We start from the raw sequence: 12,709 nt of genomic DNA on the forward strand, positions 1-12,709 counted from the left end.
AACACACTGATTAAACAATTGGATTAAGCAAACACTGCGTACGTTTAAACATGGTGTAAACTTGGGAAATAGAACAGGTGAATCCATGTATATGTTTTGTTATTAGTCCTCATTTACCTTGTTATTTATTAGGAAATGTCAGATTACTCCTTGACAAGCATCTAAACTTGTAGTTATTCTTTGCATTTCTGCTAATGGTACCCCAATGACTTTTATTAACAGAACATTCACATTTGTATTTTGTGCACTGAGTTTACTGCCTGTTTAGGCCTGCCCTATGATATTTAGTAAGTCAATGCCATCTGCTGTAATTTCTGGTTATACAGACTACATTTCAACTGATATTTTATAGGAACGAGCATGTTTTCATTACTGTTTACTGCTTGACATTCTTAGTTATTCATTTAAGGGAGAGAAAATGTAAGGTACATTTTTAGTTGTTGCTAAAATGCTGGCATCTCTTAGTTGCATAATTTAGTAATGTGACTCTTAGGGGGATTGTGTACATCTTTTTTTGATGGTGAATTCCATGCCCCCTCCCTTTGTCCATGAACCAATATCTGACTTAGATATAGCAAGGATTCCACATGCATAGAGTGAGTATGGCTTCGTTAATCAATGAAGTCATTAATGTCTTCATTTTCCAATATATTCTTAATCATATTCAGAGTCACAGCATTTCCAAACTGCAAGTATGTGTAGATATCTTGGTTAACTCTAACAGGACTGTGAAAACAGCAATTGTTTATTATTAATTAATTAAGTTTAACAAAGTTGGTCCGGTGACAGTGACAGTCACAACCACAAGGAATGCAGGAGGTCCTGAGCTCAATCCCCAGACAAAGGGTTAAGTTTTCTTTTCCTGTTCCAAAGGGTTCCTGGGTTCAATCCTCAGGCAATGGTCAAAGTTTCCTTTTCTTTACTGTTGAGTTGTTTATTACTATTTTTTGGCAAAGGTAGGTGAAAGTAATCAGCCCATGTTAAGCTTATCATAGCCAGTGTTGATGCTGGCAGACTCATTCTGGCATTGTTTTAGCCATACTGGCATTATTTTTGGCTCTGGTAATATTACTGACAATTCTGGCTAATGTGTAGCATTGTATGCACATGTTTAGAAATCTTTTTATAAAGGAAGTTTTTTGTCATTAAGTATTACTATATCAATCCAAGATAAAACAAAAAAACTTTGTTAAGCCAAGAAATGTTATTTAGGAGAATAGGACTCATAATTTGCAAGTACTATTCTACTATTTGATACTTTCGGGTTTCAGTCACTGGACAGTGTATAGTAATGCCAGTACAGCTTAATTGATCTTTCCAGAAGGTGTAGGACAAGTATTGAAACATTTGCCAGTGAATATGCAATATAGTGTTCACACGATCATGAAAGCAAACATAAAAAAGTTATATTACAAGAGCAAGCTCCATCGAAAAACAATGTCAATTCCAAGGTCACCATAACTTTGAGTAAAATTTGATAATGTCCCCCCACCCCCACCCGTCTTCCTGGTGACTTTGGAATAAGAAAAATCAGCTTTCTGAAATAAAGCCCCTGAATAATATGGCTTAATCAGACTCCAGTTTTGATAATACATATGACACCTTTTCCAAGTCGTAATTGGTGAGTGCTTTGATGTCTTCAGGCTGACTGTAATCGTATCACATACCCTGTACCTGCATTTGTTGCATACAAACATACATAGCCCAGGGACTTCATGTTGCAGTTGAGCCTAACATTTACTTGTTTTTATAGCTTATGTTTAAATCCTTATTAAGGCATTTGCATAGCAATTTTACAACAAATTTAATATATTACTTTGACTTGAAACTGTGCCAAGCTGTAAACGTTCTGGGAGACAGGTCTGGAAAATTTCTTTTGTCAGCATATCAAGTATATTTGTAATGTGTTCTTTGACTTGGTTGGGATGTCCTTCCACATACAGCTCAAATACTTAAAGAGCAACTGACCTCCTTAATGAGAAGTTTAATTTTACACATTTTACATTTACTGTGTATACAGTAATTTATTATTTTTATCTTAACCTAAATGTCAGTGTAATACATGTTGTAATTGATGAAGAGATTGTTTCACCAAGTTTTACAAACTGTACCTAATTTTTTCCTGCCAACTACTCAATTACTGCTTTCTCAGTGCGTAACATAATCTCTTACTTCAAATATTTTTGATTTCAACAAAAAGTAAATATTTTCAACTGTTTCTTATGCAGGTGTACACAAGCTAGGAGGATGGATGAAAGTCTTGTAAAAGATGCAATAAAATTAAAAGAACAAAGTATTTTCTTGAGGAATGTATTAGTAAAAGCATTTAAGAAAGTAAGCCATTGACACAATTTTCTCTCTGGTATCAAATTTGATAATAAAATTCTCGGGCTTCAAGCATATCAGAAGAGAGAGAGAGAGAGAGAGAGAGAGGTCATATTCTAGTGAGTCTGACTGTTGGTGCGACAAACATAGTATTCCCCTTTGGAGCCTGCACAGAATTAATTACTTCTGCTTACACCTGGTTCCAATCATGTAATCATGTTGAAATGCCACTTAAATGTAAACTGTTAAGAATATATCCTTAAGTCCCTGTTCATACATCTCATTCAAACAACAGTCTCTTTTTTAGGCTCCACACCACAGACAATGGCACCATTGTTCACAGTTCTGCTCCAAATGGTGAATTCATTGTAATTCTGCTAAATCACTATCTTGTGAAAAAAAAAATACAAGGAAGCTATCACTGTTCATGGGTGGCAGAAGCACACAGAAAATATGTTAATAACCTGGTCCCAGAAAGCTAAGAAATGGCGTAACAATGCATTACTTGACAAACGCCTGAAGCTGCCAGCCTGCCTGCTGGGACAGCCAACATTCATTCTACATTTTGTTTAGGATGATCAGCATGAGTTTATTTAGGATTACCTTAACTCTGCAAAAGAAAACACAGGAACTGTCATCTAGTCCCAGTGAACTTAAGATTTTAATCGTATTTGTGGCAGCAGTTAACATATATCTCATTATAAAAGGGCTGTCTCTTCAGGCCTGCTTTGCACTATGAGATATTTGCTTATTGGTTGTTAGCACAAACTCTTCTCCAAGTAAACTGGCTCAAGGATCAAGTAGTAAATGACTGGATTGTTAAGATTAGCAGGCTTAAAGTGGATCAGGGCACTTAGGATAAAAATACCTTATCATCTTAGTATTTTTATAGGTTCATAGATTAGTACTAGACTAATTGCCCTTGTGGGCCATTTGAAGCCTAGCCAATTAGCCCATGTGAGAATCAAATCCTGCACCATGTGTCTGTAAAGGTAAATAACTTAACCATTATGCTAACCTAGAGAGGATATCCTTCCTCAATGGTAGACAAATGATCAAAATGTGCCATCTAAGAAGAACACTTTATATAATCCATATATTTTGGATTAGACACAGACGACTTATACATGTGAAGTATGTTGGGATAATAAACAAAAAATAAGTAATAAATACTTGGCAATAGTAATTGCCCTACACAGATGATACATTTGCAATTAAGACTATTATATATAATAATTGGCGTATTTTGGCAAGTAACGATGGTCTTATTAAACATTTGGGAGAAACACCATACTTTGTCCTGAAACAAAGGAATAGTTTAAATGAAATGTTTTGAGCAGGGAAAAAGTCCATATCTTTAGATTTACATACCAGTGCCAAAATTCTAAGGGCAGAGCTACTTGCAAAAATTATCAATAGTGTCCTTTTATTAACAAAAACATTAGTACCTCTGTTAGGGGATACTGGTGGAAAGTTCCAGGTGCTTTTAGCTGTTTATCAAAAAAGGTAAAATGTGTGTGTGTGTGTGTGTGTGTGTGTGTGTGTGTGTGTGTGTGTGTGTGTGTGTGTGTATATATATATATATATATATATATATATATATATATATATATATATATATATATATATACATATTTGTGTGCATGTTTTATATATATATATATATATATATATATATATATTTTTATGTATATATATATGTGTGTGTGTGTGTGTGCATATAAATATATATATATATATATATATATATATATATATATATATATATATCTACTTTGATTCACTGAAAACTCATTTCACTGAATTTCAAAACACTCACACCAAATCGCTGAAAGTTCAAATCACTAAAAACTCATTTCACTGAATGTAAGTACTGATGGGCAAATAAAACGTATAAAACATATATGCCCTTTTCCCCACTGTAGTGCAATCCTGGAGTTAGTATATATAGTTGGGGGGTGTGGGGGCATAGCCCCCCACCTACTTTTGGTTTTATATTGTTAGCTTTCGGTGAAAAGGTATTCATAATTATAAAAGCTAAGTAAGTGGGGGGCAATGCCCCCCATACCCTCAATGTGGGGGGCTGTGCCTTCACACCCCCACTAACTATGTATACTAACTGCAGGATTGCACTACAGTGGGAATAAAGGGCATATACATTTTTATTTGCCCAACAGTACTTACATTCAGTGAAATGTGATTCAGTGAAATTAATTTTCAGTGATTTAGCTTTTAGTGATTTTTTTTTTTTTTAGGGTGAATTGAAATTCAGTGAAATGAGTTTTCAGTGAATCAAAGTAGACCCATATATATATATATATATATATATATATATATATATATATATATATATATATATATCTGCTGAACATTATATTAATTTTGTTGACTGATCTAACTACTTGTTGGTGGACTGTGAAGCATATACCCACTTTATGTCATTAATGTTTAGAAGGACACTAAAAGGAAAAAAATAACTGTAAGTAAAACATTTTTGCTCTTAGTATTTGTATAAAACACTTCATAATATAAATTGCATGTTATATAATACAGTAGTTTTGTATAGTGTATCAGGGGTATTTTAAATGTGTGTGGGGTTCTTTTCAGTGAGTATTGAATGTATTAAAGATATTAAAGAAAACACATATTTTTTAGTTGTAGTAACTATAGGCTTTACAATATAACATGCAAAAAAACATTAGACAGAAGCAATATTAAGTTACTATATTGTGATCTTGGGCTGATGGGTTGTGAGGGGTTAAAAGTGCATTGATTATACTATATATATAGAATTAAGATAATTTCTCTTATTTTTACAAGGGTGGAGGTCTACATGAAAGATTTTGACTGAAGCTATTAACTCAGTTTTTATAAGCTAGTCAGCTTGAAAAATAAGACAAAATGAAGAAACCCATGAAAAATGCTAAGTTTCTTGCAACTGCAAAGATATTAGCTTGTTTGTTCTATTAACAAATATTCTCAATGGGACTCCACAAGTCTGCAGCTGTACATTTTGTTCTGAGTGTTATTTTTTCACTGCTGACTACTTTTACATGGAGATTAGCTGTCTGCCAGCGAAAGCAATTAATCTTGAGAGTTCTGAGTGTTTTGCAACATTGAAAGGTACAATGGCAAGCAATTCAGTGAAAAAATAAAGATGGAAACGTGAATAAGAGATAGCATCCTTTCTAGCATGTAATAAACTATGTACAGTTTGGTTCTATTTAAATAATGCAAGTGCTTTTTTAATTCTTAGGCTAAAAGTTAGTGTTTTCGGAAAGCATACAAGCTGTTTTCTTGGAAGAGAATAGAGATAAGAAAAGAAGAAACACCTAGTAGTGTAAGTGGGAACACAAGCCATGACATACACTTTAGCATGGGTAACCTTAATTTTAGGTTAGGTAATACCCGTGGGTACAACTATCAATTTGGTGCAGTTGTTCCTATCTGGAGGGTTAAACTTATTTTTTTGAAGATATACATAGTTTTTTTGTGTTTATTCTAAGGTAACAGGGGATGGGGGTGTTTTGAAAATTTATTGAGTTTTTTGTTTTAAGGATTTTCATAAAACAAAAATTGTTAAAAAATGTGACATAGGTTCAAACAAGAGGAGAGGAAACAACTATATAAAAGATCAGTGTGCCAAGCATTAGTGTGTGCATGCAACACAAAAGTAAGAAATACACATTTACAAAAAGTGTCATGTATATTAAGTGGGAGCAATAGCTTTTTATCATAATGGCTACACTATCTTATTATCTTGGAATGTAAATGGCCTTTCAGGTATAGACCAAAAGGAAGGAGCAATGATTTATGTTAAGAAATGCAAAGAGTAGTGCTGAAGGAAATATATTTGGAAAGAAATGAGCATGTGATTTTGACAAAAAAAGGATTTCAGGATGGAAATTCAGCACAATATCAGGGACAATGGAAAAGGGGAGCATTAATACCGATTGCTACAGGGACTCCAATAGTGACAGAAGAGAAAAAAAGATGATAACTGTAGATCTGTGGTATTAAGGTGCTGTTGGCAAGAGAGGAAGATTTTGCTGGCATGTACTTATTTTCCAACAAAGCTGTTATTATGGCAGTTAAGAAAATTTTGGGAGAAATAATTAGCTTTCAGCAATGAGTATTACTTGTAGATGGGGGCTGGACCTTGATTTTCAATAATGAAAATGTTGCAGGGAAACCTAGAAACCAAGAAAGGAAAATATAACAATAAAGGGAAGATTTTTGAAGAAATGTGTGAAAATATTTAGTATGGAAGATGTGAATTCAGTAGTAGGAACTCAGACAGAAATAACATATAATTCACCAAGGTACAATAACAGTTCTAGACTAGATAGAAATATTTCATAGGAATATATACATTTGATTGAAAGTTTTGACACCTATTTAGTAACTGTTTTAGATCATACACTGATAGAAAGTAAGAGAAAAATGCAGGGTAATGAAGTAAAAATGCAGGATAATGAAGTAAAAGTGAGACACTGGTACTTTCCCACCTAGCTGTTAAAAAGAGAGGAATTTAAAGAAAAAGTAGTAGAAATTATTCTAGAATTATTAGAGAATTATTAGGGACTTATTAATACAGACACCAACCATACCTGATACATTGAGGTCTCTTTTTTCATTCAATCCTGCTGCTCTGAGCAGTTACCACCAGCATTACTATTATGCAGTATGATGGCTATAATAAGTCACGTCTAGTTTACCAGTGTAGGGGTTTGGTGGTGCATATTTATTTACTATTTATCACTGGATAATGAGTATTGAATGTGTTTATGTAATGTGAACTACCTCTCGCATGTCATATGTGTTTTTATTTTCTTTCTTATGTTATTCTTTGATACCACAGTATCTACATTATTTGCATTGCATTTCTCTCATGAGCTGACATTTGTAATTCCATTTAGGCTGCATTTGTGTGGTCCTAAATGACAATAAAGTTTCTTTGAATCTTTGAAGATAAAAATTTCTTCAGAAATGATAAGGAGATAAAATGAAAAGGGAGTTTAAAAACACAGTACAAATAATAGAAAAAGACATATGGTTAAGAACTAATAGGAATTATTTAGAGGGACAAACAAAGGTTAGATTATTGCAGAACAAAGGGAATCTCACTGAACAAAAAGAAGCACATCTGCAGAGTGCTAAAGAGAAAATAAGAGAGTATTTGGATAATATTCATGAGTTTAGAAAGATTGCTGTCAAGTAACAGTTTTTTTTTAACTCAAGAGCACAACAACTTTTAGCACAATGACTTAGGCAAAAGAAAGTAAAAAAGGTCAATGCTAAACTTAGGAAACCTATAACAAACAAAATAATAACAGCCTGTAGAAGTATTAGAAATATTTTGGAAATTTTATGAAAAATTTTATGAAAAGATGAATATGGGTTAAAATAGGAAAAGATTAGATGAAAACAGTGACATATAATCAATCTGCAGGAAAGTATCCAGGAACAGATGGTATTCCTGTGGAAGTTTAGAAGTTAGGAAGGAAGAAAGTAATAAAGATCTGGAAGATTTTGTTTATCAGCATTTTGAAAGGAGGGGAAGCACCAACATCTTGAAAGAAAGCTGTGATGGTTGTATTACCAAGAGATGGTAAAGACCCATCAGACCCATTTCAATTTTAAACCATGATTATAAATTGTTAATGTGTATGCTAGCTAAAATAATGGCAAATATGTTACCAAAACTGATAGATATGGATTAGTGTGGTTTTGTGAATGGTAAGCAAACATTTGACAACATTAATAAAATAATGATGAGCTACAGTGAATTTTATAAGTATGGCAATGGAAGCATTTGTATTCCCCTGATACATTAATAAGGTCAGGGTGGCGGATACTTGAAGGATCAGAGGCAAAAATTAAAGTGTGAGGGTTCCTCACTGATAAGTTGTGTTTGACAAGAATGGAAAAAAACAGATATGTCCTTCTTCCCCTTTTGCATGTAAATACCTACTGTCCCTACTGATAAGATTTCTATACATTTCACAAAGACCATACACGACATATAATAGGTGACAGCCGTATGTCTCAGTATCTTGAAGTACAAATATACATCTGGGCCCTGCAGCCGATCTGGAGCAAACCACTTCTTTTTAAGGGTACAGACATGTAGCACAGGATGCCCTGGGGAGGTAGCATGAAGTCTTTTTAGACAGATATTGTCTAATGGTAGCTGCAGTTCGGTTTGTCCTCACCATATCTCTAAACCACTGACAAAGCTGGGGGACTGAGCACCTGTTTGCAGTAGTCATGCCTGATAACACCTAAAAGATCTGTCTTTATTGTTTTTCTTAACTTAGAAAACAAAAATGCAAGCTTGTAGTTACGAACCCAAACTGAGTAATATAAAATCCGTTTTATTAGCAAACGCTTTAGAAGAGACCAATGCCCCACCTTCCTCAGACAAAAAATGGCAAATGTTGCCATTTTTTGTCTGAGGAAGGAGGGGCATTGGTCTCTTCGAAAGCGTTTGCTAATAAAAACAGATTTTATATTACTCAGCTTGGGTTCGTAACTACAAGCTTGCATTTTTGTTTTCTCAGTTTGTTCAGTCCTTGCTCGTGGTATTTGGAGTTTTTTTCTTAACTTAGATGTATTATTATTATTATTATTATTATTATTATTGCGACTCTTACTGCTACTACTGTTATGAAGCACTGATTGACTGTAGGACCATTTAATTGCCACTTTCGGATGTGCTTTTCTAAATATATTTAAAAACTCTTAACCAAGAAGATTGTTGGCCTAAAGTTCCCAAGGTACTAGGAAAGGCTTGAAGCACTATTCCTTTACTCCATTACTTATAAGCTCTTGCATGGTAATCTATGCATTGTATTCTGCTCAGTAAGAGACCTCATCCTGTTTGATTTCCCGTATATTAGCAAATCAAATAGCTCTCTTAATGCAAAAACTAGGAACCTAAATCTCCATCAACACATAATATAAAATGTACCATGGAGACAAATTTATTACTCAACACCTATCCCACCTCTGAAATAAACTTCTCCTGAAAATTAAACAATATGAAACTATGGTATCCTTCAGAGTAAACCTTGATAATTGGTTAGTTGGATATCCATAAATTTACTCCAGGACCGACCTGCCTGCCCTTCTTAAAATGAAGTGTACAGCACCAGTTGCCTGGTATTGCCTATGATCCTATGATAATCCCAGCTCCTCAGGATAAAAATTGTGTTAACAAAGATTCCTGTGCCCTTGACAGCTGCCAGCTGATACATTGTTCAGATCATTTCTTCTTTTGTGAAACCCTTTATCAAGATTTTGACTGTTTTTTGTGAACCTATGAACCTGTGATGGTGGATTTAATAACTTATGATCCTACTAAAATCCCTTATGCTTGGTTATTTTTACACTGATGTCATGAGGGTCTTGATAGATTGTTCTGGTGGTGGGTAAAGCAGTATCAGCACTGCTCTTGATAGTTTGTATCAAGATAAAAAATAATTCCCGTCTGGGTGAGACTGAACTGTAAAGAGTGTTTTGTAACAATTTAACATTATGAGGTTGCATGGAAAGAATGGTTGGGTGCAAAGTGAAGATAAGGGGAAAGTAGTCAGTTTTAGATCTGTGAATTGTGTTTTTTAGGTTCCCTATCAGAAGCCTGAAACACTATAAGCCTGAAAATCAAAATCCTGAAAACTATAGACTGAAAGACCAAAATCCTGAAAGACCAAAATCCTGAAACTCAAAATCCTGAAAACACAAATAATGCTAATATGTCACTATAAAGACACTAATATCTACCAGCTGACCCTGACCCTAACCCTAACCCTAAGGTCCGTCACTATCGCACACTCACCTGACCCGCGCCCTAACCCTAACTCACTTAAACCGCCCCTAACCCCAATATTTGTCACTATTGCATACATGCCTAACCTGCGCCCTAACCCTAGCTCACTTAAACCGCCCCTAACCCTAACATAAAACCAACCGCACACTTACCTGAACCCAACGCATGACCCAACACCACAGGGCTAACAATAGCAAAGCCACAATGACGTCAGTATGTCCATTTTGTGTTTTCAGGATTTTGAGTTTCAGGATTTTGGTCTTTCAGGATTTTGGTCTTTCAGTCTATAGTTTTCAGGATTTTGATTTTCAGGCTTATAGTGTTTCAGGCTTCTGATAGGGAACCGTTTTTTATACTCTTTTTGTATTTTTGTTTTGTCATTTTGAGATGGATGTTGTGGCTGTTTTTTTTAATCAGTGTCTGGTCTTTCAGTTTTGCACTGTCACTTCACTGGTATATGTACTCTAAGAACAGCTCTGAAATTACATCCTACATTGCTGCTAAATTGAGTTCCATTTTGCTGTGATAGTTTATTTTTCAAATTGCTTTTTCCATCTTAGCACAAAGCTCCAACAGATATAACACACACACACACACACACACACACACACACACACACACACACACACACACACACACGTATGTGTGCGTGTGTCTGTATATATATATATATATATATGGGTTCACTATAGAATCCCGAAATACTGAAATCCCGAATTTCAGTATTTCGAAATCCTATTGCCGAAGGCTTTAAATCGCAAAACACCAGAAGCACGAAATTCAAAATCCCAAAGTTTGGAGCTTCTGGTGTTGCAGTGTGTGAATGGATAGGTATAAGTTCAGGTAAGTATGTATGTGTAAGTGTGTTGGTTAGGGGCTTTAGTGTATGTTAGTGTATGTTTTGCCTGTGATGTGTGTGTGCAAGGGGCTGTGAAATGTGTGGGTGTGAGTTACCTTTGTGTGTGTGATTGTGCAATCTCAGTTAGTATATATAAGTAGGGGGGTGTGGGGAGTGCAAGGGACTTGCCCTCCATTTTGTCTGTAGTGTAGAATTGTATGTTTGATTGTGGGGGGACATTGTGTGTATGTGTATGTGTATGTGTGTGGTGTATTTGTAGTGTAGGTTCGCAATTTAAAATTTTGCGGTTCTATATATAAAAGTATATGTTTATGTATATGTCTATATATACTATATATGTATATATATATATATATATATATATATATATATATGTTATTCCTTAGCTTTGCTTGTTTTCCTTATTAATTTATTTTGTTTAGCCTGCTGATCTCTGTTATAGTTTATTGATTTCTATACTACTTATCTGATATCAGATAAGCATTATAATAAAAATGATATTGAAACACAGGTATAAAAAGGTGCTATCTTCCAATGTTTTTTTTCCTGCAACTAGTTGTAATAAGATTGCATAGTAAATATCAGTAGTATCCTTGTTTTACTAATAAAACTAATGGTTATTATTATTATTATTTTACTTTCTTAATGGCAGCTATCGAACTATTAACAGACCTAGGTATAGAGTTGGATTTAAGATGGTAACTGAATTAGAGTGGAAGTGCTGTCCAGGATACAGTGGTGCAAACTGCAAAGATGGACAAGCAGATCGATCAGTAATTTCCAGTGTATTGACTCCTGCTCCAGCATCAGACACTCACAGCAGAGGTAAAATAATTACCTACATTCACAATACTAGTCAAGATACATCTTTTATATTCCAGCTTATGTAAATGACAAGGATCTTGTCAAGGAAAGTAAGGCTTGTTTTTTTAAAGAAAGTGACTGGCATGCATTTGCTTATATTAAGATTGCTTTTTTTGTCGTGATGATGTCAGTTTTAGGCTGAGATTCATAGTGGGTTAGCACAGTACACAGAACAAAATAATTTGTGTAGTAGCCATGGGGAGGGTGTGGTCAATTTGAAGACCCATATTGTGCAGTTGCTGAATGATCAAAATAATTCAATATGGAGCACATGCAGATGAGTGTGTAATGACATGTAAATGAGGAAACCAATGCAAATGAGCCAGACAAAATATACAAATGAAGGGACCCACAGCTGCAAATACATTCTATGATCTATAAAAGGGTAGTGCTGAATGGCTGCACCTCTCTGTTTTGAGCACCCTATTTTGTGGATGAGAGCTGTGTTAGGAATTGCAGCTGTACTAGTATAGCAACATGCTTTTGCAGCCCCATCAGAGCCAGTGTGCAAAATGTTGTGCATTATGGTTGTCACTACCAACATTGGAGACAGAGGAAGCATCTCACTTAAACCACCCGACAGAACAACTGACAATGGACTATTTCTGAGTAGGCAAGAACATTGTAAGAGACCTAGCTGAACTGTGAACTGTGTACTCATGAGTGAAACTGAGTAGAATTTAAGCGATTCCCATTATTGTTGAAACAAAGATATATACAGAATTAACCATCTTTACAACAGGGACTTTCTAGTGACCTACAGGGGACAGCCTAACAAATACTAAACCAATTGCTTGACATTTTCTACAACACATGTAGCTGCATATGTG

At 34.7% G+C, this 12,709-nt stretch overlaps 1 protein-coding gene across 1 annotated transcript in view; it reads left to right on the forward strand.

The window, feature by feature from the left end:
- The window catches only part of EMILIN2 (elastin microfibril interfacer 2), a 566,143-nt gene that overhangs the window by 200,259 nt on the left and 353,175 nt on the right, over nt 1–12,709 (forward strand). The window contains exon 3 of the mRNA XM_044065564.1: nt 11,668–11,840. Coding sequence (XP_043921499.1) covers nt 11,668–11,840 — 173 coding nt within the window. The remainder of the gene's footprint in view (nt 1–11,667; nt 11,841–12,709) is intronic.

This window comes from Protopterus annectens, chromosome 3.part0 (assembly GCF_019279795.1).
Source record: "Protopterus annectens isolate FY-2018-M chromosome 3.part0, PAN1.0, whole genome shotgun sequence".
Classification (NCBI taxonomy): domain Eukaryota; kingdom Metazoa; phylum Chordata; order Ceratodontiformes; family Protopteridae; genus Protopterus; species Protopterus annectens.